Consider the following 27,963-nt stretch of genomic DNA (forward strand, 5'->3'; position numbering starts at 1 on the left):
GAAAACAGGGCTCATTCATGGCTTTGCCACAAGGCCTGAGCCCGGGGCAGTGTATTATGCTGCTCCTAGAGAAGACTTGAAAGCCGTTTGTCATGAGTTCCCTCCAAGGCACAGTGGACTTCCCCCACCGTGCTGGTGCAGCAGTTATGGTAGCCCGCTCCCCAACCAATCGCACCCACAGGTATGGGGTGGGGTATAGGAACCCCTCCCCCGGCACCTTTGAAGAGTCAGGCCGAAGGTAGCTCAAGGTGGAGATGCACCAACTGGAGGCTTTCAAAACCTCAGCCACGCTAGTGCTGAACAATTTCTTCTTTTTTTTAATCCAAAATACCTGGTTTAATATTTGGATAAAGTGCTGTAAGAAGTTTTGTTTAGTGTTAACTTTAGAACAATCTTCCCAAGAACAGACTGACTTGTGAGCCTAGATGGACTGTTTGTAATTGGCAACAGAAAAAAATGTCAATGAAGGTGTTACAGACTTATTCAGAGAAACATGGATACACTCCAGCTGTAACAGTTTTATCGTAACAGAGAACAGGCTGCATAAAGGCCTAAATGACTAGCCCATGGCAGACGGCTTGCCTAGAGAGGTGAAGATCAGAGCTGGAAGCACACACAAGCTTAGAACCACAGCACAAAAAAGTAATTCCCTAACCAGATGCACATGAGAATCAGAAAGAAGTGAAGGCTTTGGGCAGGTGGCTTCAGTAACTCCCATGCAGGAGGACATCTATATCACCACTGCCATTAAAGTGCAATTGACTTCTCTTTACCTGGGACAGGCTAGAATCCTCCTTTACTTCTGGGTATAGAGGTGGTGGCTTAGGGTAGACCAGGGTATTCTCAGCTGTTCGGGATGGAACAGTGGTAGGAAGGAACTACAGAAGTGACAGCTGCCTGTCGATCAGCAAAAAGCCCTCTAGGGACTAAAACAGGAAAGATCCCCATGGACAGTTATAAGAGAGATGGAGCCAATCTGGGAGTGAGTAGGAAAAAAAGAAAACACATGGGGATCAGAGGGGGCAGCAGTACCTTGCAGGTGTCCTCATGTATGCTCATATTCAGGCCTCTACCTTCAGCAACGGAGAACTTCATGCAGCCAGACACGACGGAAACACTTCATTGTTGTGTTTGCTTTAAGGCCTGCTGAGCTCTTAAAACCAATTTCCATTCAAACTGTTCCAATTACTTTTTAAATAAGTGAACTGGAGTTTTAGCCATGTAACTCTTTCTCAAATCAATGGGAAGCCATGGGCTTTAAGCATAGCCCAAGAGATTTGAATGCAGCCTCAACCTCTAAAATGGGGGGTGTATGGGGGGAGAACTATGGAAACCCAGCTCATTGGTTATAAGATGACATACACTGTGGAAGAAGAGACAAAATGGGGAGGGGCTCAGCCTTAAGAGTTGGTTTCATCTGACAAACAGTGGAAAGCCAGAATTGATCAATATGGCTTCAGTGGTGTGCAGGAGAGTCTATTCAGGATTAAATATCAAAGTCCACTTCCACTCTGAAGAGTGACTGTGAAAGAAGAGACATCATGGGGTTCCATGTTTATTGATCAGTTGCTAAGAGACAACTCTTAGTTTACAAGGAAAGAGGGTTTTTTGTTTTTGTTTTTTTTAAAATGAGCTGTCCTTCAGAATGGAATCTTTCCTTCCTGCATATGACCAGGAGTGCTGAGAGTTCAGTTTAAGTATACTCTCCCGACACCTGGGCACAACCCCCGTGCTTTCAGGAGGTTACACAGGTATAACTAAGTCTCAAACCCAGGCCAGTTAGGGCTGTTGATGCACAAGGAATTGAAGTCAGCCTTCTCTCTCTCTCTCAGCTCTGGAGGAAAAGCAGCAATTTCAGATTCCTAACAGCTAAGACTGGTTGTCTCTCTAGTAGCAGGGATAGGAGACTACACACCACGATCAGGTCAGGCAAAAGAAGGGGCCATTTTTCAGAGCAGAATCTTAGCGTAGGAGGAATCACTCTACTTCTGTGCGAATGGCACTTGGGGAGGCGTGGGAGGGGGAGAACGAAGCAAGCCATGTTTCCAAACAAGATTAAAGTGAGACACGACAACCCCAGAGAGGCACTGATCTATCTTACATGCCCTAACAGCACCACTCCTTTTTCTGAAGGGAGATGAGATTCCTGACTAGAAAGAAAAGCCAGGAATTATTCAGGCTTTGATATCACGAGTTCCCTAAAGCTTTTCCGTTTTACTTGTTCAGAAGCAAATTCAGACCCTCTGTGTTATTTTTCTGCAATTGTTAGAGACAAAACCAACCCCCAGAAGTGGCATTCAGAGGCTTAGATTGTGACTGTGTAATCAGTATCCCTCATGCATGCGCTCTCTGGAAAGTGCTTTCTCCTTTCATGCTCCTATTGCTGCAAAGGTGGTACAGGCCCCTCATCGGTAGCACTCGGACAGGAAAGGAGGAATCAATTTTAAAAATACGTTGGTGATGCAAGTCCACACAGGCTGAGGGTTAATCATCTGGGATCTCAAGCTGGTTTTCTAGGACATTTGATCAAAAGCTGTTTTTCAAGCAAGACTTGTATGCCATATTCACTCCCCCTACAACTACCAATCTGGAGGAGCAGCATGGGCGATGGGTAGAACAGGCTGGGGAGGCTTAACCTCCCCTAGTGCAGCTGCTGCTGGCGGACGCCGCCGGTTGTGGGTTTCATGGTGGAAATTTGTGCTTATTATGCACAAACTGCACTACACACGCCAGGCCGGGGCTCTTCCAAGCAGGTTGGGTGGGGGGGCTCAGGGCTCCAGCCACCAGGGGAGAAGTGGGTGGCAGCGGAAGGGGCAGAGCTAGGGACTAGGCTCCCTGAATAGGGGCTCCACCCACTGCCCATGAGGAGCAGACTCCAAAAACCTTCAATTACATACAGAGTTTTCAGCTTCAGTGACCTTCCTCGAATGACGGGAGCAAAACAAGCAGACATGCTGTACAAATGGACAATTGGGCTGCAGTGGCTCACACAGCTCAAGCTTTTGCTCTACCCCACCACAATGTGTAAGGACAGGTTTCCCTGTTTACATGAATGCAGTGATGCTTTACTTGATCTCCTTTCAGAGTGGGAAGACAGGGTCTTGATCCTGTTCTAGCTCATTTAAAAACAGTAACTGAACTAGGTTATGAAGCCTTCTCCCCTCCCAAGTAAGGGATGGGCACAGAGACGCCACTTGGCGCCCAGTGCTCTTGGTCCAAGTTCTATCATTCTACATGCAGTAGTTCTGCCAAGACATTTAAAGCCTGAAGGGTGCCTGTGTAGGGGAGAGGGTGCATAACACGAGAAGATACTTCTGAAGAGAGGAGCAGAAACCAGTGACATCCCTGTCAGAGAGGGCAGGTGGCTTTGGCTACGATGTGTTGATGCCGCTAGCTGAGGCCTTGTACATGAGATACATTAAATGACAGAGTCAAGTGCTGTGGTTGAAAGTAAATATTCCGCTTGCCCCAAGGACCCAAATGCACTTCCCCTTCCTCTTGCATCAGAAAGTCCAAAGACCATTGAAGGGAAGGCCGTCTGCTCCACCACATTTACTTGCTGACCTGGTGTACTGCATGAGCTAGGTAACCCACGTTACCAGATGTGACCCCTGCCACGGAGATCCGGCCATCTTTTGTCATGTATATGGAGAACTCCTTGGTTAGTTGCTCCACCTAAGGGGAAAAAACAAAAAAGTTCTTAGTTCTGGGGTGTCCAAACTTCACCTGACTGAAGGGCTGCTTTGGCAGCTTGCCAGGGCCTCAAGTCACAATCAGTTTGCCTAAAATGAAGGTGTAGCCCATGGAGACTGAATCCCAGCATGCAGTGCTCCATCCTGATTCTAGCAGTAGATAGGTAGAGACTCAGCACTGCATGTGGGGAATTGTAGTTTATATGAGAGTAGGTGGCTTCCCCAGGTCACATCACAGAGCTCTGAGCTGCACTCGGCCTGCAAACTGTTCTTTGGCCAGCCCTGAAACATACTCACTAGCACTGTGGCACATAAGGATGGCCGTATTGGGTCAGACCAAAGGTGCATCCAGCCCAGTATCCTGGCCATTATCTTTGAAAACTCATGGCGATCGGGGGAGGTCCCGGACGACTGAAAAAAAACTAATGTAGTGCCCATCTTTAAAAAAGGGAAGGAGGAGGATCCGGGGAACTATAGGCCAGTCAGCCTCACCTCAGTCCCTGGAAAAATCATGGAGCAGGTTCTCAAGGAATCAATTCTGAAGCACTTAGAGGAGGGAAGCCTGGCTGTTTAAAAATAGCCAGAGCTTCGCGAACCAGCTGAGCAGCGGGGACAGCAGAGCAGCTCACAGCAGGAGTTTGCCTGGGAGTTCGCCTGGAGTGAGCCCAGTGAGGCTTATGTCTTGCAAACTGCTCTGAGGAAAGCTCATAGTAGGAAGGTGATATGGAAGGGGGGGGGTTCAGCTGTTGTGACCCGCACTGGATGTGCCATGTTTGTCTTTCTTCCACAGGACAGAAGCGACTTTGTCTGTACAAAGTGCAAGCTGGTCTCCATATTGGAAGAGAAGATTGAAGGTCTGGAGCAACAGATAACGACCCTGCGTTGCATAGGAGAAACTGAGGATTTTCTGGACAAAACTCAGGATAGGCTTCTAGGGGCACAAAGCTCTACAGATATAGAGCAGGTTGCACAGAGGAGCCAAGAGGCCAGTGAAGAAGCTTGGCAACATGTGACCTCCAGAAGAGGTAAGCGGAATGTCCGGGTTCCAGTAACACAGACACAGGTAACTAACCGCTTTCATGTTCTCTCCACAGGTATCGTTGCGGAGAGTGGACCAGATGATATGTCTGGGGCGAGAAAGCAGAAGGAGACTCCGCTGGTTGGAAGGCATGAGATGCTATGTCCTGAGGTTGGGAGTTCCACGACCACCACTCCCAAGAGGAGAAGGCGGGTGGTGGTGGTCGGGGACTCTCTCCTCCGGGGGACTGAGTCATCTATCTGCCGCCCTGACCGGGAAAACTGAGAAGTCTGCTGCTTGCCAGGGGCTAAGATTCGCGATGTGACGGAGAGACTGCCGAGACTCATCAAGCCCTCGGATCGCTACCCCTTCCTGCTTCTCCACGTGGGCACCAATGATACTCCCAAGAATGACCTTGAGCGGATCACTGCGGACTACGTGGCTCTAGGAAGAAGGATAAAGGAGTTGGAGGCGCAAGTGGTGTTCTCGTCCATCCTCCCCGTGGAAGGAAAAGGCCTAGGTAGGGAGTGTCGAATCGTGGAAGTCAACGAATGGCTACGCAGGTGGTGTCGGAGAGAAGGTTTTGGTTTCTTTGACCATGGGATGGTGTTCCATGAAGGAGGAGTGCTGGGCAGAGACGGGCTCCATCTTACGAAGAGAGGGAAGAGCATCTTTGCCAGCAGGCTGGCTAACCTAGTGAGGAGGGCTTTAAACTAGGTTCACCGGGGGAAGGAGACCAAAGCCCTGAGGTAAGTGGGAAAGCGGGATACCGGGAGGAAGCACAGGCAGGAATGTCTGTGAGGGGAGGGCTCCTGCCTCATACTGGGAATGAGGGGCGATCAACAGGTTATCTCAAGTGCTTATATACAAATGCACAAAGCCTTGGAAACAAGCAGGGAGAACTGGAGGTCCTGGTGATGTCAAGGAACTATGACGTGATCGGAATAACAGAGACTTGGTGGGATAACTCACATGACTGGAGTACTGTCATGGATGGTTATAAACTGTTCAGGAAGGACAGGCAGGGCAGAAAAGGTGGGGGAGTAGCACTGTATGTAAGGGAGCAGTATGACTGCTCAGAGCTCCGGTACGAAACTGCAGAAAAACCTGAGTGTCTCTGGATTAAGTTTAGAAGTGTGTGCAACAAGAGTGATGTAGTGGTGGGAGTCTGCTATAGACCACCGGACCAGGGGGATGAGGTAGATGAGGCTTTCTTCCGGCAGCTCACGGAAGCTACTAGATCGCATGCCCTGATTCTCATCGGTGACTTTAATTTTCCTGATATCTGCTGGGAGAGCAATACAGCGGTGCATAGACAATCCAAGAAGTTTTTGGAGAGGGTGGGGGACAATTTCCTGGTGCAAGTGCTGGAGGAACCAACTAAGGGCAGAGCTCTTCTTGACCTGCTGCTCACAAACCGGGTAGAATTAGTGGGGGAAGCAAAAGTGGATGGGAATCTGGGAGGCAGTGACCATGAGTTGGTTGAGTTCAGGATCCTGACGCAGGGAAGAAAGGTAAGCAGCAGGATACGGACCCTGGACTTCAGGAAAGCAGACTTCGACTCCCTCAGGGAACGGATGGCCAGGATCCCCTGGGGGACTAACTTGAAGGGGAAAGGAGTCCAGGAGAGCTGGCTGTATTTCAAGGAATCCCTGTTGAGGTTACAGGGACAAACTATCCCAATGAGTCGAAAGAATAGTAAATATGGCAGGCGACCAGCTTGGCTTAATGGTGAAATCCTAGCGGATCTTAAACATAAAAAAGAAGCTTACAAGAAGTGGAAGGTTGGACATATGACCAGGGAAGAGTATAAAAATATTGCTCGGGCATGTAGGAATGATATCAGGAGGGCCAAATCGCACCTGGAGCTGCAGCTAGCCAGAGATGTCAAGAGTAACAAGAAGGGTTTCTTCAGGTATGTTGGCAACAAGAAGAAAGCCAAGGAATGTGTGGGCCCCTTACTGAATGAGGGAGGCAACCTAGTGACAGAGGATGTGGAAAAAGCTAATGTACTCAATGCTTTTTTTGCCTCTGTCTTCACAAACAAGGTCAGCTCCCAGACTGCTGCGCTGGGCATCACAAAATGGGGAAGAGATGGCCAGCCCTCTGTGGAGATAGAGGTGGTTAGGGACTATTTAGAAAAGCTGGACGTGCACAAGTCCATGGGGCCGGACGAGTTGCATCCGAGAGTGCTGAAGGAATTGGCGGCTGTGATTGTAGAGCCATTGGCCATTATCTTGGAAAACTCGTGGCGAACCGGGGAAGTCCCGGATGACTGGAAAAAGGCTAATGTAGTGCCAATCTTTAAAAAAGGGAAGAAGGAGGATCCTGGGAACTACAGGCCAGTCAGCCTCACCTCAGTCCCTGGAAAAATCATGGAGCAGGTCCTCAAAGAATCAATCCTGAAGCACTTGCATGAGAGGAAAGTGATCAGGAACAGCCAGCATGGATTCACCAAGGGAAGGTCATGCCTGACTAATCTAATCGCCTTCTATGATGAGATTACTGGTTCTGTGGATGAAGGGAAAGCAGTGGATGTATTGTTTCTTGACTTTAGCAAAGCTTTTGACACGGTCTCCCACAGTATTCTTGTCAGCAAGTTAAGGAAGTATGGGCTGGATGAATGCACTATAAGGTGGGTAGAAAGCTGGCTAGATTGTCGGGCTCAACGGGTAGTGATCAATGGCTCCATGTCTAGTTGGCAGCCGGTATCAAGTGGAGTGCCCCAAGGGTCGGTCCTGGGGCCGGTTTTGTTCAATATCTTCATAAATGATCTGGAGGATGGTGTGGATTGCACTCTCAGCAAATTTGCGGATGATACTAAACTGGGAGGAGTGGTAGATACGCTGGAGGGGAGGGATAGGATACAGAAGGACCTAGACAAATTGGAGGATTGGGCCAAAAGAAATCTGATGAGGTTCAATAAGGATAAGTGACGGAAGAACCCAATGCACAGCTACAGACTAGGGACCGAATGGCTAGGCAGCAGTTCTGCGGAAAAGGACCTAGGGGTGACTGTGGACGAGAAGCTGGATATGAGTCAGCAGTGTGCCCTTGTTGCCAAAAAGGCCAATGGCATTTTGGGATGTATAAGTAGGGGCATAGCGAGCAGATCGAGGGACGTGATCGTTCCCCTCTATTCGACATTGGTGAGGCCTCCTCTGGAGTACTGTGTCCAGTTTTGGGCCCCACACTTCAAGAAGGATGTGGATAAATTGGAGAGAGTCCAGCGAAGGGCAACAAAATTGATTAGGGGACTGGAACACATGAGTTATGAGGAGAGGCTGAGGGAGCTGGGATTGTTTAGCCTGCAGAAGAGAAGAATGAGGGGGGATTTGATAGCTGTTTTCAACTACCTGAAAGGGGGTTCCAAAGAGGATGGCTCTAGACTGTTCTCAATGGTAGCAGATGACAGAACGAGGAGTAATGGTCTCAAGTTGCAGTGGGGGAGGTTTAGATTGGATATTAGGAAAAACTTTTTCACTAAGAGGGTGGTGAAACACTGGAATGCGTTACCTAGGGAGGTGGTAGAATCTCCTTCCTTAGAGGTTTTTAAGGTCAGGCTTGACAAAGCCCTGGCTGGGATGATTTAACTGGGAATTGGTCCTGCTTCGAGCAGGCAGGGGGTTGGACTAGATGATCTTCTGGGGTCCCTTCCAACCCTGATATTCTATGATTCTATGAAAGTGATCAGGAACAGTCAGCATGGATTCACCCAGGGCAAGTCATGCCTAATTAATCTAATTGCTTTCTATTACGAGATAACTGGCTCTCTGGATGAGGGGAAAGCAGTGGACATGTTGTTCCTTGACTTTAGCAAAGCTTTTGACACGGTCTCCCACAGTATTCTTGCGAGCAAGTTAAAGTAGTATGGGCTGGATTAATGGACTATAAGGTGGATAGAAAGCTGGCTAGATCGTTGGGCTCAACGGGTAGCGATCAAAGGCTCCATGTCTAGTTGGCAGCCAGTATCGAGTGGAGTACCCCAAGGGTCAGTCCTCGGGCTGGTTTTGTTCAATATCTTCATAAATGATCTGGAGGATGGTGTGGATTGCACCCTCAGCAAGTTTGCAGAGGTCACTAAAGTGGGAGGAGAGGTAGATACGCTGGAGGGTAGGGATAGGATACAGAGGGACCTAGAGAAATTAGAGAATTGGGCCAAAAGAAATCTGATGAGGTTCAACAAGGATAAGTGCAGAGTCCTGCACTTAGGACGGAAGAATCCCATGCACCGCTACAGACTAGGGACCGAATGGCTCGGCAGCAGTTCTGCAGAAAAGGACCTAGGGGTTACAGTGGACGAGAAGCTGGATATGAGTCAACAGTGTGCCCTTGGTGCCAAGAAGGCCAATGGCATTTTGGGCTGTATAAGTAGGGGCATTGCCAGTAGATCGAGGGACGTGATTGTTCCCCTCTATTTGACTTTGGTGAGGCCTCATCTGGAGTCCTGTGTCCAGTTTTGGGCCCCATGCTACAAGAAGGATGTGGAAAAATTGGAAAGAGTCCAGTGGAGGGCAACAAAAATGATTAGGGGACTGGAACACATGACTTATGAGGAGAGGCTGAGGGAACTGGGATTGTTTAGTCTGCGGAAGAGAAGAATGAGGGGGGATTTGATAGCTGCTTTCAACTACCTGAAAGGGGGTTCCAAAGAGGATGGATCAAGACTGTTTTCAGTGCTACCAGGTGCCAGAACAAGGAGTAATGGTCTCAAGTAGCAGTGGGGGAGGTTTAGGTTGGATATTAGAAAAAACTTTTTCACTAGGAGGGTGGTGAAACACTGGAATGTGTTATCTAGGGAGGTGGGGGAATCTCTTTCCTTAGAGGTTTTTAAGGTGAGGCTTGACAAAGCCCTGGCTGGGCTGATTTAGTTGGGGACTGGTCCTGCTTTGAGCAGGGGGTGGGACTAAATGACCTCCTGAGGTCCCTTCCAACCCTGATATTCTATGATAATTCTATGTTTTCCCTAATGCAGCCACTAGCAACCCAGAAGGGACCAACTTCTTTTTCAATGAGAGGACAAGCTGCTCCTTCAAGGCAATGCACTGAGCAGACCAGCATGCAGCCAGCAGGAGTCTCACACACACAGAGCAATCCAACAGGACTGGAATTTCTCCTGGAAACTGCCTTAGGGCAACCTGCTTAGGTCCCACTGGGATTCCCCCAAGGAGACTACATGAAAGTCAGGTACATCTTATCAGTTTAATTTAACACTGACCTGAGACATATTTAGAAAGAAAAAGCCAATGCTGAAGTGGGAGATTATTTCGTCATCAGCTCCCCACACCTGCCCATGAACAGCATGTGTTCCATAAGCCCAGCCTGCCGTGGATATCCATGTGCTTCCTGTTCCCTCAAGTCCAGGGGAATTGTTTTTCAAGCAGATTCTTGAGAATCGCACTTACCTGTTCAGGTTTCAGCCCTGTGTAACAGAACATGCCGATCTGGTCAGTGATGTGTTGCCAGTTGTGGGAGGAGCCTTCTTTCTTGAGGTTGGCCACCAGTTGGTTGCGCATGTCAATGATTCGGTTAGCCATCCCCTTCACCTCTTCCAGCCTGCAGGAGGAGCAACAGGAAGGAGATGCATGGACATCAGATTCAGACAAAGGTGAGGCAGGACAACAACAGAGACTAGCATGCAGTTGACTACCCAAGGAAACACTTCTAAAGCTTCCCTCTTCACAATTCACACTGGGCACCAACCTGAGATGCTGAAATGAAGTTATGCACTGCTGCTTGAAACTGGTCATACACACATTCAACTGAGAGTGCTACAGGCAAAAGATCACTTTGGTGGCTTCAGTTAAAGAGGCAGAGCAAGCCTAGTGTTTTAGTTCAGTGTGGGAAGTTGAGTCCACACTGCTTTAGGAGCTGCCTCTCTCTCCTGTGATCAGAAGATGGGAGCTCTTTATTAACCCAGATTATGCACAGTGAGTGTGATATGGACTCCAATCAGAGGGGACCAGAGTGAGATCACCATACTCACAGGGTTTCCCATTGCAGAGGGTTGATTGTTAAGCACACTCGAGCCATGAAGTTTAAATATCAAGGGGCTCATCATGAACAGAAATATTTCTGATGCCATCCAGGACAACGTCCAGTTCTACAGACCTTACTGATCAGTCCACCTGTTCAAACAGCACTGCTAGGGTCTATGTTTGGAGCAGCAGCAGCGGGAAGTCAGCATAGTCAGAGGAAGGAGAGTATGCTGTATTTAAAGGAACTCCCCTCCTGGAAGAGCTGGACTATACACTGGCATCTCCCCTGCAGCTCTAGGTAGAGAGGTGTAAGTAGCTTTTCTGTCTCTTTGCTCGCTATCAGCTTGGTGCCAGAGCTCCCTGGCATTGTTACTGCAACAGAGGAGACCCATGCAGGGAAGCACCTTGACAAGTGTATTTGACTGGGAGTCTTGAGGGGCAGTGTTCAGTCGGAACTACATTTCATTTTAACAACAGTCACTGAGCAGGCATGGTGGGAGACTGTGCCCTGTTTAGAAGTTTCCCTCAAGGGTAAGCCTCTTGAATTTCCCCCTTCTTTGGCTGATGACGCCCCATTGTGGCTGACGGGATGGGTCACCCTAAAGTACCCGCCACTGGGGTTTCATTCCTTTGTGCTCCCTATCTACAATGGAGAAGCTGGTTTAGCCTGACTTTTTCAGTACTTTGTCCTGAATAATTCCTATGCAGCACCTGTCTCATCATGAGCAGACTAGAAGCAAACAGTCTTCTGAAGGAGAGTTGCCTTACCATTCCTTCCGCAGGTCAGGACTCGTCAGGATGGTGGAGGCAATACGAGCTCCACTGATGGGGGGGTTTGAATACATGGGGCGGATCAGGATCTTCAGCTGGGATTCCACCCTCTTGGCCTCATCCACATCCTTGCAGATCACTGAGAAGGCACCCACACGCTCCCCTGAAACACAGTCCAAGTTAGATGATACCCATCCTACCACAACAGACAATGTTGTAGGCCTCCAGCATTTGGATTAGACTTGCCCTGGGACACCACAGCAGTCCCCATTTGCAGAAGGGACATCACAGGTAGAGTAGCATGAGCTTCCCCAGTACCCCAGCTCTGACCAGATCTCCCTTCTGTGCCAAAGGGGAGTGCCTCTAGGAGGCGAAAGGTCATGGATCTGGTAGGCATCCACCAGAAGGTAGGGATTTTTGGTCACTCATGGTGCAGGTGGCTTTCACATCTGCAATCTGCAAGTGAAAGGCTCCATATCTCATCATTAACCTCTGAGCCATCTTCCTTTCCCACTGCTTACCATAAAGGCCCATGTTCTTGGCATAGGACTGGGACAGAACAACATTAATGCCTTGCTCAATAAAATGACGCACAGCCCAGGAGTCCCGGTTTATGTCCCCGCTGGCAAAGCCCTGGTACGCCATGTCAAAGAATGCAAAGAGATTTCTTTTCTGCAAGGGAAAACAAAGATTCAATCACTCACCCTTCTAATGGCTGAATGTCCAGGGTCACCTATGAGCTGTAGGAATTAAGTCAGCAGCGTTACTAGATATTTATGCAGGGCCTCCCCCATATGTTACTGCACCAGCTGTGGGCCATTTCCACAACCACCAGGGCTCCTGGCTACTAAAAGGCAGCACAAAGTGGCACGCATAGTCACACATTATGGAGCACATACCAGTGCATTTGCATTCAAGGTGTGTACACACTAATCTTTGAGCTAAATACTTTGAGAACTGTGTGTCTGAAGGGAAGATTCATCATGTTAACCCCAGAGTATGTGACAGTTAGTCAGGTTGGTTGGCATCCTCCTGTCCCCCATCACTTCCTCTGTCCAATGGCCAAGATGGCACGAACATTTAGCTGGGTTCAGTGTTTTAGTCTTCTGACCCCTTCCATGACAAACATATTAATGCCCTAATGCTTTAACACAACTTAATAAGCCAACATCACTGGGTTCCCTTCTTCAATTCAGGAACCAAGCAATCATTTAGTAGCAGTGTCACCCTCAGCAAATCCTTACTGAAGTAGGAGTCTTTGGCCCTGGTTTACTAGAAACTGTTTCCAGTGCCACTGAGCCACAGATATATGCCATAGGCCAGGGTTGGCCAACCGGAGCCACATGCAGCTCCTCGGAAGTTAATATGCGGCTCCTTGTATAGGCACCGACTCTGGGGCTGGAGCCACAGGTGCCAACTTTCCAATCTGCCAGGGGGTGCTCACTGCTCAACCCCTGGCTCTGCCACAGGCCCTGCCCCCACTCCACCCCACTCCTTCCTGCCCCCTCCCCCTCGCCTCCTGCATGCCACGAAACAGCTGATTGGAAGGTGTGGGGAGAGAGGGGGAGGCGCTGATTGGTGGGGCTGCTGGTGGGTGGGAGGCACTGGGAGCAGGGGTGGGGGAGGTGATGGGGGGCTGCTGATGTATTACTGTGGCTTTTTGGCAATGTACATTGGTAAATACTGGCTCCTTCTCAGGCTTAGGTTGGCCACCCCTGCCATGGGCCTTAATATAAAAGGTATTTTTGGGGAGGGGGGAGAGAGACATTCTTCCTTGGCAGCTGGTCTCTGAAGTCTCAGATCTACAGATCTCCTGTTGTCGGCCACAAAAGTTTAGCTTCCTAATTTGAATCCCAAGTTTCAGCCTTCATTCTACTAGCCAATGTGTTGGACAAGATTCCTTTCAGGAATAGGAAAACCTACTTCAGCTAAAGAGATTGCCCTTTAAGTTGCTCGATAAAGAATGACGGTATCAAAGTAACACTCTATTCATCAACTCTGCTGTGTGTATTCAAACTCATCTCTGCTTGGTTTAGTGAAGTCTGTTCCTGGACATTCTATAACAGATTTAAAAGTAGCTATACTTGAATAAAAAAAAAACTTCAGAAACAGACTTCAAAGAGAAACTGCAGAACTAAAATTCATTTGCAAATTTAACACCATTAATTTGGGCTTGAATAGGGACTAGGAGTGCCTGGCTCATTACAAAAGCAGCTTTGCCTCTCCTGGAATTGACACCTCCTTATTAATTATTGGGAGTGGACTACATCCACCCTGATCAAATTGGCCCAATCAACACTGGTTCTCCAGTTGTGAAGTAACTCCCTTCTCTTCATGTGTCAGTATATAATGCCTGCATCTGTAATTTTCACTCCATGCATCTGAAGTGGTTTTTTACCCACAAAAACTTATGCCCAAATAAATCTGTTAGTCTTTAAGGTGCCACCAGACTCCTCGTTGTTCCTAAGGATGGAGATTCCACCACTCCCTAGGTAACCCACTCTAGTGCTTCACCACCCTCCTAGTGTAATAGTGTTTCCCAATATCCAACCTAGACCTCCCCCACTGCAACTTGAGACCCTTGCTCCTTGTTCTGTCATCTGCCACCACTGAGAACAGCCTAGCTCCATCCTCTTTGGAACCCCCTTTCAGGTAGTTGAAGGCTGCTATCAAATCCCCCCTCACTATTCTCTTCTGCAGATTAAACAATCCCAGTTCCCTCAGCCTCTCCTCATAAGTCATGTGCCCCAGCCCCCTAATCATTTTCGTTGCCCTCCGCTAGACTCTCTCCAATTTGTCCACGTCTGTAGTGGGGTGAACAAAACTGGACACAGTACTCCATGTGCGGCCTCTCCAGTGCTAAATAGAGGAGAATAATCACTTCTCTCAATCTACTGGCAATGCTTCTACTAATACAGCCCAATATGTCGTTGGCCTTCTTGGCAACGAGGGCACACTGCTGACTCATATCCAGCTTTTTGTCCACTGTAATCCGCACTCCTTTTCTGCGGAACTGCTGCTTAACCGGTTGGTCCCCAGCCTGTAGCAGTGCATGAGGTTCTTCCTTCCTAAGTGCAGGACTCTGCACTTGTCCCTGTTGAACCTCATCAGGTTTCTTTTGGCCCAATCCTCTCATTTGTCTAGGTCACTCTGGACCGTATCCCTACCCTCCAGCGTATTTCCATAGAATGCTGAGTGTTTGACCTGTGAGTATGTGATGTGAATTCTGCTTCTGCACCGTCCAATACACTTGGGCTCCCCTCTACTTTAGACAGGTAAGGTTGCCATCCAAGTTGACAAGGGACAAATGGGCCATTGCTCAATAGAGACCAAAGACTACATAACAAGACTTTGCTCTAAGAAAGTCTAGGAACGTGGCACAATGTCAAAAGTAGTATCAACACAGATATGACATACACACCAGGCCACCCCATAACTCACCTTCACCACAGCAGCCAGCTCCTTCCATTGCTCTGGTCGGGGATCCACACCAGTGGGGTTGTGAGCGCAAGCGTGGAAGAGAATGACACTCTGCTCGGGAATTTTCTAAAGAAGATGTTACAGAGAGTGACATGAGACAAGAGATGTTTAAAGCGATGTTTCTTCTTCAGCTGCCGATAACTAAGCCACAGGCAAGCAATGAGTTAGAAGGCACAGCAATATCAGAAATGAGGAGTAAGAGGTGAGTAGCAGTAAATCAACTTGTGCTCAAGAGTGTGATGAGTTTTGTAGAGCCTTTAGAGAAATGGTTCTTAATCAGGGGGTACATCAACTCATCTAGATATTTATCTGGGGTTACAGCAGGCTACAAAAAAAGCACTAATTAAGTCCATACAAAATAAAATTTCATACAGACATTTCCGCTCTGTATACAATACACTGAAATGTAAGCACAGTATTTATATTCCAATGGATTTATTTTTATAATTAAACGGCAAAAATGAGAAAGTCAGCAATTTTGCACAGTAATAGTGTACTGTGACACTTTTGTATTTTTATGTCGGATTGTGTAAGCAAGTAGTTTTTAACTGAAGTGAAACTTGGGGTACACAAGACAAATCAGACTTTTGAAAGGGGTACAGCAGTCTGGAAAGGTTGAGAACTGCTGCTTTAGAGGTTCAAATGACTACTAGAAATTGCAACTACAGGATGAGGGAGCTGCTCAGAGGCCCGAGATTCAGGCTCAGCCTAGAAGATAAGTAAGTAGGGTCATGAGACTACCAACACTACCTTCCCCCTTTGCTCCCATCTCAACAGTCAACTCACAGAAATGTCATCCAAGGCTCCAGTGAAGTCAAAGCCGCAAGTCTTGGGATCATAGTAGCGATAGGCATGCAGCTGCATGCCAGCATCCCTAAAAATGGGGGTGTGGTTGCCCCAGGATGGTTTGGGCAGGTACACGTCACGGCTGTACTTGAAGAATCGTTGCTACAGCAGACAGAGAGAGCAAGTTCAACTGGTGTATTCCATTACTGCACATAGGAAAGTCAGTCTCCCAGCAGTAAGAAGTTTAAATCAATGCATGAGCTTCAGCCACAGATGTCCCCTCTCCTCCCATCACCATTTCTCAGGGACTCACCAAGAAACTGGCTCCAACTCTTAGAGACCCAGTCCCAGAAATCGTCTGTACGGTGACATACTATAAGGAAAAGGGATGCAAATGCGTAAGATGCCAAACTACTACACAAAAAATATCTATTCTTAACTCATCAATACCTAAATCCCGTTCAAGACAGCAAGTTAATTCTGCAGGCCTGAGAAGTTAAAAACAATGTTCCACGGATCTTTTACTCAATTTCAAATGGTAACTTACAATACAAACTGAGATTAAAAGTCAGCTAAACAGCAAGACATGGCTCTACATTAGTTGAAATACTGTCTCATCACAGGGACTGGAAGCCAGGAATTGCTGAGCTCCACCTCCAGTTCTAACACTGTCTTCTTTGTGCCCTTGGACAAGGTCACTTCCCCTCTTAAGTGAGTTTTTCAGAAGTGCTCAGAGTTGCCTTCAATGGCAGCAGAGTTAGGCCAATGCCACGGTTAGACCAGAACACATGGTTCTATTCCTGGCTGGATGACCATGGGCAAGGCATGCAGGCTTTGTTGTCTCAGTTCTCTCCTCTAAAATGGGGACAACGATATTGACCTCCGTTGTAAAGCACTCTGAGATGTGCCGAGGCAATGCACTGCAAGAGCTAGAAGTATTATCCGTTGCTCTTTAAACACTCTGCAAGAGAAATGTCGGCTCGTGGTTATGGAATTCTTTTGTTGACAAGTACAAAGCTTACAGGGTGGCCTGTTAGAACAGCCCTACTTGTACAGTATTTTAGTCCAGTCTTCCACCTAGCTCTTTACCCGGCCATTCTTGATAACCTCATTGGTGTCACCCAGTGCCAGCTCAGCTGATGCCTTATTGAACTCCGCCAGCCCTGCAATGGGTAAGTACTCCTTGTCCATCTTCTTAGCAGCTATCTGGGCCTCCGCCTAAGAAAGGAACACACATGTTCAGTTTCTGCGAACTTGTTACAGGCTCCCTAAGGCTCTGCCAGAGGTAATATATATTAATAAGTTTCCTTCGCTTAGCACTCATTACAATGGTAAGGTACCACCCAAGAATATAAACTGGCCATCAAGTTTAGGCTTGAAATTAGGTCAAGGTTTCTAACTATCAGAGGAGTGAAGTTCTGGAACAACCTTCCAAGAGGAGCAGTGGGGCCAAAAACCTAACTGTCTTCAAGACTGAGCTTCATAAGTTTATGGAGGGGATGGCATGATGAGACTGCCTACAATGGCATGTAGCCAATCTGTGACTGCTTGCAGTCAGTATCTCCAATGGCGGGACGGGACACTAGATGGGGAGAGCTCTGAGTTACTACAGAGAATTCTTTCCCAGGTGTCTGCCTAATGGTCTAACTGATAGCCATATTTGGGGTCAGGAAGGAATTTTCCTTCAGGTCAGATTGGCAGAGACCCTGGGGGTTTTCACCTTCCTCTGCAATGTGGCACGAGTTACTTGCAGGTTTAAATGCGTGTAAATGGTGGACTCTCTGTAACTTGAAGCCTTTAAACCATGATTTGAGGACTTCAGTAACTCAGCCAGAGATTAGGGGCCTATTACAGGAGTTGGTGGGTGAGATTTTGTGGCCTGAAATGTGCAGGAGGTCAGACTAGATGATCACAGAATATCAGGGTTGGAAGGGACCCCCAGGAGGTCATCTAGTCCAACCACACTGCTCAAAGCAGGACCAATCCCCAATTTTTTCCCCAGATCCCTAAATGGCCCCCTCAAGGATTGAACTCACAACCCTGGGTTTAGCAAGCCAATGCTCAAACCACTGAGCTATCCCTCCCCCTGTCCACATGCCACACAGGTCAGATAGTAGCAGCAAGAACAATGGATTTCAACCACATTCTCCTTAGCACATTCATCCCACCTAATGCAAAGACACCTGTATTGTGTCCAGAGTCTATTAAACGGTATGAATGGAGATGAGCATTTGGGAGGGGAACATACCAGTAGACCCAGAACAGAGGGACGGTCATTGCCAAGGCTCAGATGCCTGGAGAAAATTTCCCTCAGAGAGGCTGATTTCAATGAGTTTGACAATACAGATCTGTGTCCAATTTCCCTGTCCAAAATTTCAGATTGGATTAGAGAGAAGCCAGTAAGATTCAGTGGAATTTATGAGACTGCCCCTTATTAGATTAGCATCAGCTCTTTCTCACTGACACAGCATGGTTTAGGGAAGGGCTCTTTGCATCAGTCTTGTTTAAAAAAAAAAAAAAATCTTAAAAGTTTAAGAGATCCAGGCAGCATGATCCCCAAGGGGGAGCCCAGAGCCTAGTCTGACATCATGGAAGTCATAGGCAAGATTTGTTATTTACTTCAACGGGAGCAGGATTTGATCCTAGAGAAGTATTTTAGTTCTTCCTTCAGATGTCAGTCAACTTGATCCAACAGTCATTTTCCAGACCACCCTAGTGCTGGCAAAAGGAACTCACACTAACCCCATCTGCCAAATGTTTGTTTAGAAGCAAAGTCTTTCCTATGGATCAATCTCTGAGACCTTCTTCACCCCACAGACTCCTGGCTACAGTACTTCATATCACGTGATGCTTGGATTTTACCCCCTATACCACCTGGTGCTAGGCTTACTTTGCGAACGCTGTTCAGGACATATGGCTTCCCGTTATCGTCCCGGTACGCCCCAACACCCAGGTTCATCTTCTTAGCATTGGTGTCTCGTTTAAAGGCTTCAGTCACCCCCAAAATAGGATCAGGGGGTCCCATCTCCACATGAGACCACCAGGAGCTGCAACAAGGAATAGAAGTGGGAGGATTAGGGTTATGAACAGAAGGAAATGGTCCGTGGCCTATTGCTGTTCGTTATATCCTGGCCTATGGGCCAACTGTAACAGGATCTCTTTGGCACTGGTATCATCATACTTATACCCTCACTCCATTCATTTTTTGCCATTGTCTTTTGAACCTTTTGGTGTTTAAAATAAAATTAACGAGTCTCCCTCCTGTAGAGGGCATCATTGATGTTCCCTGGGGCACGCCAACGAGTCCCCCTCCCGTAGAGGGTATTGTTGACGGATTCTGGGGCAACTCATATGACACTGTATTCCAGCTTCCTGAAGCCCACTTCAGCGGCACTTCAGGGGAGACCGACTGAACACCCTTGTGCTCAGTCTACTGCAGCACACGCCCTGGTGCTCAGTACCTGGTGATGCAGCCTTCACCTCCAGCGATCCCTGCACCCCAAAAACCTTGGCCACAAACACAGTCCCGTTCAGTCCTCTTGTCTGTGCATCCTATACTTGGTTCATATTAAGAAGGGGTGTGAAGAGGTGTCTCGGGGAGTCCCAAACCAAGGTGCATGCTAGAGGTGGAAAGTAAAAGGGTCCTCACCTCTATCTCTGGTTGTGAGAAACTCTCCGAGGATTCCCGATCACACCCTGCTTGCTGTGCCAATCTGTTAAGCAAGAAGATTTTTTCCCCAAGAATCAGACCGCATAGGCAAATACTGAAGGAGGATTTATTTATGGCACCGGGAAGACTGGTAAACAGCTTCGAAAGTATGGTGTTACAGTGACCAGTTATATACATTTTCTTATTAATTTATTTGCATTTATTTGTACTTACAGGGACATTGTTACAAAGAAAGAGAGAACTCTTAACAAAGATAATAATAGGAACATACATACCTATAGAAACCATCCGGATTACATCAATTATCTATGACTACCTTGAGGGGGGAGAGGCGGGCTGGGGTGGGGCAGGAATGAGTACTTACAGATATCTGGGGGCCCTGGGGGTGGCCAGCATTGTCCTATCTTACCAATAAGCTGAGTTACTGGGTGGACATTTGAATATCTAAATTTTTACATATTGACAGAAACCACTGTCCTTGGGCCTCTAAAGCATTCCTGCTTGATCTGCGATTTTTGACTTAGTTGTTAGCTAAATTTTACCTCTTGCCTGACACAGATATGGCATAAGCGCTGCTGCACTGCTGTCAAGCATCATCTGAGGGAAAAGCCAGCCTCTTTGTTGTAACTGAAAGGGTTCTGTATGAATGCAGCAATGCACTTTACCAGGGCATTTCCAAGCCAGCAGGATTATTGTGTGACCTGGATACCTCAAGAAGTGACAATTTTAATCTGGACTCTAAATTCAAGAAGCTGTGTCTCTCCATTAAGCTGCATGCACAACTAAAGACTGTACTCATCCCCCACTCCAGACTAAGAACTTTTATGGTGGCAGACGCAGTTAAGAGCCCTGCTAATTAGAGTAATCCTGGACACAAAACAATTTACATTCCATTACATGCTCAAATCACAAGAGATCTGGAAAAACATTCAGACTTGCTTCAGCTAAGCAAACAGCTCCAGCTCAATCCAGACTCTCTGTAAATCATTAATGGGTAGCAACTAAGGGGTCTGATGATTTTCAGATGTGCTGGGCAGCCAGAACTCCACTGGAGTCAATGGAAGCTGAGGATTTTCAGCACTAAAATTAATATAAGGCACTAAAAAGGCTGTAAACAGACAAAAACCACAGTTGCATTTTTTACGCTGTCCTAGATGCATCTTTAGTACTGTTCTGTGATGGTAGGGACCACTCCTACTTCTAACAAACTGGGAAAATCCTCAGTATGTTTTATGACTATTGTATAAAGTGACAGAGATAAATCACAGCTTTAGAAGAGTTAAGACAGCCCTCAGCTGGTGGGAGAATTCACCTAGCTGGCTCTATCTCCGGGAAGCCTGGGATTAAGAGGAGACTTAATCCCTAAAAGAACTCTAGAAATAATGGGGGAGAATTTGGGGGGGGAGGGGAGGAGTTGAGAGAGACTGGCCAGGATGTGTCACTGAAAAGGCTGGCAGTGTCAAAGATAGAGGGACCAGGCTGTAAGCAGCATAGGCTGTTTCCCCCAACTCAGAGATGGGTACTAAGCCTAACTCACCTGAGCTATCAATAAAGACATTAAGATTAGGTAAGGGAGTATGTGTGCAGGCCTGTTATTTTAAATGAATTTCTCTAAGCACTGTGTACCTTTTGGGAAAGTGTCATGCTTTATTTTACAAATTTATTTTGCATCTGAAGTAGTAGTGTTTTACCCATGAAAGTTTATGCCCAAATAAATCTGTTAGTTTTTAAGGTGCCACCAGACTCCTTGTTGTTTTTGTGGATATAGACTAACACGGCTACCCCCTGACACTTGACATGCTTTATTTTGAAGACACTGTTCCTGTATCACTGCAAACATGTTGTCACAGGCTCTCAAAGGGAAACCCTGGCAGGGTCCAACCACCCCAGTTAGACCCGCTGAATTAGTCACGTTTCTAGGTCCTGGTTTGAGAGAGGGCAAACTGGAGAAGGCCTGATCCCTCTGGGGGTACACTCAGAGACCCTGAGAAGGGACAGGGGTGCAACTAGCCCTGTAACCGCCACACCTAGCACAACAGAGTCAAAATCCTGATCACAGCTGCTGGACATTACCGTAATGTAAGTGTTTGAATAAAGAGTGCAGACCCTCATAATAAGCACAGACCGTGTGAATTTAGAAAGACCTCTCAACTCAATACTGTTACATTTAGCCCATAGAACTGCTCTGACTGGGTGTGGTGTGCAAAAATTCACATTCCATTGTGGAGAATTGCAGCTTTCTATAGCACTTGAATTCAAATGTGTTACACCACCCTTCATGGCCCTGAACGACATAAAAGGCACTGACAGGCTCTCACTTATCTTGCACCTGATCAGGGAGAATAAGTCAGTTTGCTAGCACTATCCCTTTTCTCCAGTGAATTATGATTTCAGGGTTTGATGGTCCAACTCTGCCCTCTACATCAAAGCAAGAGCTCTGTTTTCTTTCAGTGGGAGCTTTGCTCCCCAAAGAGTGCAGAACTAGTGCCTCAGAGAGCCCCCAGGGTTATTTTTTCTAGCAACCTGCTTTTATCTGCCCTACTGTCACTCCAAGGAAGAGGGAGAGCCCTCTTAATGTCAAGGACACACCAGACAGACTGTAAAAAAACAAAACAAAAAAACCCTTGTTATTTCTGTTGGGCCACAGCTAACACACAGCTGCACTCAATGTCTGCAGGCAGTAGAGGTGACACAGAGAATGAGGCCTGGAATTTTTAACCTGCACCCTCAATTTGATGAGCAGGTACAGTTTTAATGAGAGTCCCCATCATGAACAGCAGGACTATTAAGGAGAATACCTCATGCAGCTCTGAGCCAGAGAACAATAGACCAACAATCTTTATACTGAGGGCTTATCATAAATATATATCTTCACCCCCTACCCTAGGATCAGGTGGTTTGGGAAGTTTCTGGCAGAATGTGACAAGTGACAGGAGATTACCACTGAGAGGCAGTGAGATCATGGACAAGGTGCTGCACGGGGACTCAGGAGATCTGGGTTCTTTTCTTGCTCTGCCACTGACCTATGATACACCAGGTCAGTCACTTCTCCTCTGTGCCTCCATTTCCTATCCCACCATTTGTCTTGTCTATTTAGATTGTAAGGTCTTTAAGACAGGGACTGTTACTGTGTGTGTGTAGCACCTAACACAACGGAACCCAATCTCAGTTGGGCCCTCTGGCCACTACTATAATATAAATAGTTGTCTAGAAGGTCTATTTTTATGTAGCCCTCATCACCATAGCAATCCTTTATTAAAGTCCACTTCTCTATTGCTACTGGGAGGAGTATCTTGAAAGGATGTAAGGATGCATGTCAGCACAAGCCTTAGGGTCCTTATTTAGTTTTAAAATTGACAATATTTTTGTTTTGGAATTTATGGACGGTTGATTATAGAAGCTGTTCATATTTTAAGTGCGGTGTCAGCTGACGGAGGAGGAAGAATCAATCATGTGTTTTGGATATTCATCCTCAGTTCATCTGCTTTAAAGGTGCGTATGAGCAGCCAGAGCTTTTAAATCTACTTTATGTTATGCAGAATATTGTTTTGTGTTCCTTCAGAAGTGACTGTCTCTGCAAATAACTGGTAACTGCCCTGAACATGGTTTGTGGTGTTTCCACTTTACAAGAGAGCCATAAAAAAAATTATCTGTACACTAGTGAACCTCCTGCGACACACACACACCCCTACCAATTTTTTAGATACTTAGATTGAGCTGAAAAAGCATAGGCTACTTTTGCAGGACCCTTGAAATTACATTTGAGATGGTGAAAGTCCTTTGTATTTTTACCGTGTCTTTTATTCAAGCAGCTTAAAGTGCTTTACATATTAAGGTCCCAAACTTGGAAACACTTAAGCAGGTCAGTGAACTAAATGGGACTACTCATGTAGCTAAGAGTCTGCAGGATCAGGCTCTAAGTAGCTAACCCTCAACACTCCTGTGATTTAAATACTTTCATTCCAAGACTGTTTTCACTGGCTCCAGATTACCTTTAGGGCTGATGATTTTCATGTTCATTCTCAGCCAAGGAATGAGTTTTTGGGTGAAGGCTGAAGAAAGTTTCTTCTATGGTTTATTGAATTTGGAAGGAGGGATATGATTCAGCTATTTAAAAGATAAATAGGTTATTTAAATGCAAAAAAAGAAAAGAATCCCCAAAAACAAAACAGAACAAAAAACCCAACTAACTACGTTTCCTTTCAGAGTTCAAAGAAAAGGAGGACTTGTGGCACCTTAGAGACTAACAAATTTATTTGAGCATAAGCTTTTGTGAGCTTCAGCTCACTTCATACGATGAAATAAATTTGTTAGTCTCTAAGGTGCCACAAGTCCTCCTTTTCTTTTTGCAAATACAGACTAGCATGGCTGCTACTCTGAAACCTTTCAGAGTTCAGATTTTGCTTTTATCAAGGAGAAATGTCTGCTTTGCTTTCTAGGAGTGGCTGAAAACAGAAGTGAAATATGTAATTTTCCTTGTCAGTTTCAGTGCACATCATGTGCTCTTATCTAACCAACTCTGGATAGCCACACATTTACAAACCCACTTACAGAGAGTTTTTGAACTCATGATCCTCAAGAGGGGTCCAAGGCTCAAGATATCAGCAAACTCCTATACTTTTGTGGTAACTCACATCTAATATTTTAATATGTCATCTATGCACTGCACCATACCGAGTTTCAGAAAATTAAGAAAAGACAATGTTAGTCATGCATTAAGGTAGAAATTTTAAATGGCTCAACACCTCAACCTCCATTCCAGCACTGGCTGCATTTCTATTAACCCTGAAGTGCCTTGGGATCCTTTAAGATGAAAGCAGATGTCAGATGTTACAAGTTCTTAAGAAATTGTGAATATCACCAGGGATACAAACTGTAAAGTGAAAAAAAGAGTTGTCTTCAGTCGCCAGATTGTCTCTAACATGAGCATCTTCTCCGAGTCACAGCAGCCTCAGGAGTGGAGTTTGCTGACAGAGTCAGCAAAGCCTGGGTTCAGAAAGTACATTTACATTTGTGTAATTAATTATACAGAAACTCACAGAAGTCTCTCTTTAAGAGGGCCATTCCTCCTCTCTGAAGAGAGTCCTGTGAATATACAGCTACATCAAGCACCACAAATATCTATACTACCCTCAATTGCATAACCCCTGTCAATAAGAACCCCAAACAGGGTAGGTGGAACAAAGGTCACCCTTCTCCTGCAACCAACTGCGATTAGAAGATTAGAACGTACACCTTTTCAGCTGCCAATGGCCCACAGTGGCTATAACAAGCCTTTCAGCCACTGAACCTGAAGAATTCATTCTTTCAATCAGCTGCAGCAAGCGCTTCCCCAGTCAGGGATATTTTAATAACTAGCTAAAGTCCAGTCATATGACAAGATGTAATAAATAAATTAAATGCCTGATGCAGTTATTTTGCATGTTAAGCCAATTTTATATTTCAGGGCCATTTGTTTTGTAGCTCTCAATCTATATACCAGTTTTAGAGATGCTATTCTTTGCTAATAGCAACTGTAACACAATCAAATGACATTTTAAAGTAATGAAAGGAGCAAAACCAAATACTGCTAATCCCTACCTGACATCACTAATAGCTTTGATAAGGAGAGTTGCATAAAATAAGCAACGTTTACGAAACCTCGATGGCCTTCTGGTCATGGCAGCTTGTAACTAGTTAATAAATTAACAGGGAGAAAGGGGCATATCTGATATCTGCGGATCTTAATTTTTCAAATGGCATCTGGCATATCCAGCTCATTCCAAGAGGAAAAGACTTTTTAATAGCTAGCCACATAGATTAAAAAAAAAAGATTATTAAAAAGCAGAGCTCAGTATAACAACTCTCCCCATGTCCCTTCAGCTTAGTTTATAGTCTAGTTAATTAGGGGCCTGCTCCACTGCATGCAACACCTGCACACAAGAGCAGCATAAAAGGCCCGTTTCTCTCTTCCGGGTACCAGAAAACGTTGTTTTTGACGCTCTCCCTGAAGCCCCGTCATGGTGTGGTATATAGATGACACCATACAAAAAGTAGTATGCAGTACAACACTAATGTTTCTTTTGTGTCCTCTAAGAGCCCAGTGAGGAAGCCTTGCTTTGCCACACTGACAAGAGCCACAGAACACCAAGCAGTGACCAGAAAATGAAGATTCCTTGAGAGCAGTCATTCCCCTCCCAAGGTCTGAGTGTGCTGCCTCTTAACTACTTTGAGTCCAAGCTTCTGGTGCTCCAGGATGGTCATGTGCGCAGCTCAGTGACCTCCAGTTGGCAGCACAAAATGCCATCATTAGATCAGCTTACGTTTTTAAGTGACAATCTGAAGAATTTCAGACTCTTGAAAAAGCTCTGGTTACACCTCATATCCTTACTACCTGTCCATTTCCTAAGAGGAGGGAGGTGTCTAGTGAAATCACAGACCAGGGACCTCCCAATTTCTTAGCCTGACTCACTGTCTTTTGAGTGATTCATTTACCCTGTCTGCCTCAGTTTCCTTACCATTTACATGTATAGTTAATGCAATTCAACTTTTTTTTAAAGTCACTTCCATCTAGGGTGACAAGACATCTCATTTTTAAAGAGACAGTCCTGTATTTAAGCCCTCCTGCAGGTGTTCTGACTTTTTTCTTAAAAAGGGGAAAATTCTGTTTCCTGCACAATCAGTACTGGTGATGAGCTCTGTAAAGACACAGACCAGGTTATCCCTCTTTCCATTGCCTGCGGCTGGAAGCAGCTCCCATCCTTTCCCACCTGCGCAGTGATGAAAGGCTGCTGCTGACCACATTCTGGTGTGAATCTTGGCAGAAATCTGGGGAGGGGGGCATGTGACACTATGTGACCCCCCCCCCCATACGCACACACACACGTTGCCTTGGGGAAGACCAGGTACCAGGAGAGGCGGGTCCGTCCCCAGGACCCAGCCAGGCATGGCGCACAGAGAGAGGTCACCCCTCTGTGGGAGAGAGGTGTATGGGAGCGTGTGTTTCACTTCTCCCCATGTGTGTGAGAGGGTAGGGGTGTGTGTCTCCCCCAGGTGAACCCTAAAGCCTTAAAGAAGGTAAATAAAAAGAATCCAACTACACAGTATTTCTTTTTAACAGGGACTCAGTCAACTTAGAATCAATCACAGAATATCAGGGTTGGAAGGGACCTTAGAAGATCATCTAGTCTAACCCTCTGCTCAAAGCAGAACCAATCCCCAATTTTTTGCCCCAGATCCCTAAATGGCCCCCTCAAGGATTGAAGTCTCAACCCTGGGTTTAGCAGGCCAATGCTCAAACCACTGAGCTATCCCTCCCCCCACTGATGTTAATTTGAATGTATGTACTGCATCGTTCTGATTGACTACCATTGACCTTGCTTGAATACGAGTAATTTTACTAGGTGTTCCATATTCAGTATAGGAAATATGCTCACCCTACTTCTGTCTGAACTTCCCTCTATTCTTGTTAGAGGTAACACCTAAGTGTCACTGTAACTGAGATGAGACACAAAAACAATCCCATGTACCCAGTACATGTACTCCGTACAGCTGCCAACACTTACTGCATGGCAGGTTTCATAACCTCCCCTCCCCTTTGAGTGGCTGTTTTAATATTTTTCAGGCAGATGCGACTGCAATACCAGGCAGGCTCAGGGCCAGGCCACGACACGCTTTAGGAACCGCCCCGCCATGAGCGCGGGTGTTGCCAGGGTGACCCCACCGAAGGGGACTGCAGGCCAGAGAGGAGACTAGCCAAGCCCGGAACGCAGGGGCAGAGCCAGGAGGGCCACACCAAGAGGCGGAGGCTGCAGCCCCGGGAGCCAGCGCCCAGGGCCCCCATCCTGCCGGCGGCGGCACCCACCCTAGGGCGCCAGGAGGAGGGGGGGGCGCAGGCCGAGCCACGTGTCCGGGCTCCCAGCCCTGCACTCGCGGCACACGGGGACCGTGCGCCTGGGGCCGGGCCGGGCCAGGGCCCCCCGCAGCTCGGGGCCTCCCGCGCACTGAGCCCGGCAGCGGGGGGACGGGGCTCCTGCGCCCTCTAAACCTGCCCTCAAGGGCACAGGCGCGAGCACCGGCAGTTCGCGGGAGCCAATCACTGCGGCGGACGAGCACCACGCCCTCGTCACCTCAGCCAATCCGAGATGCCTTTCCCGACTCCGTCATCGCCCGCATCGCCAGCTCGGTCCGGTACGGGCCGCGCCGAGGGACACGCTCCCTCGTAACGCGAAGAAATCATGGGGGAGGGGAACCGGCCGGGCTGCAGCGAGAGGACCCCCCCCCCCTCCCCAGCGCCTCGCTCGCGCTCCCAAGCCAGGCGCGCGGCCCTGCCCGCGTCGGCGGAGCCACAGTCACGAGCTGCCGCTTACGAGGCGGCCTGGGCGCCGCCAGCCCCGCTCCCGCGGGCGAGTCCCCGGCCGGGCTGCCCGTTACCTGGCTCTGGCCGCGCCGGGGGCCAGGCAGAGGCGGCGCGGGGCCGCGGCGGCGAGCAGGAGCCGGGCTGGCTGCAGCAGGGCCATGGCTGCGGCGGGAGCTGACGCTGGCTGGCCGCGGCTGCCCGGCGCCCCACTCCGCGCTGAGGAGAGGCCT

At 47.4% G+C, this 27,963-nt stretch overlaps 1 protein-coding gene across 1 annotated transcript; it reads right to left on the bottom strand.

The window, feature by feature from the left end:
- Positions 1–413: 413 nt before the first annotated feature.
- Positions 414–27,963, bottom strand: GOT2 (glutamic-oxaloacetic transaminase 2). Its single transcript, XM_084644161.1, has 10 exons — positions 27,808–27,963; positions 18,616–18,772; positions 16,815–16,943; positions 16,039–16,098; positions 15,726–15,887; positions 14,901–15,005; positions 11,981–12,131; positions 11,457–11,622; positions 10,116–10,266; positions 414–3,675 (listed from the first exon to the last, which is right to left on the bottom strand). The coding sequence occupies exons 1-10, from the start codon at positions 27,891–27,893 to the stop codon at positions 3,553–3,555; spliced, it is 1,290 nt and encodes a 429-aa protein (XP_084500287.1). The 5' UTR covers positions 27,894–27,963; the 3' UTR covers positions 414–3,552.

The sequence above is a fragment of the Lepidochelys olivacea genome, assembly GCF_965140295.1.
Source record: "Lepidochelys olivacea isolate rLepOli2 genome assembly, chromosome: 12".
In the NCBI taxonomy this organism is placed as follows: Eukaryota; Metazoa; Chordata; order Testudines; family Cheloniidae; genus Lepidochelys; species Lepidochelys olivacea.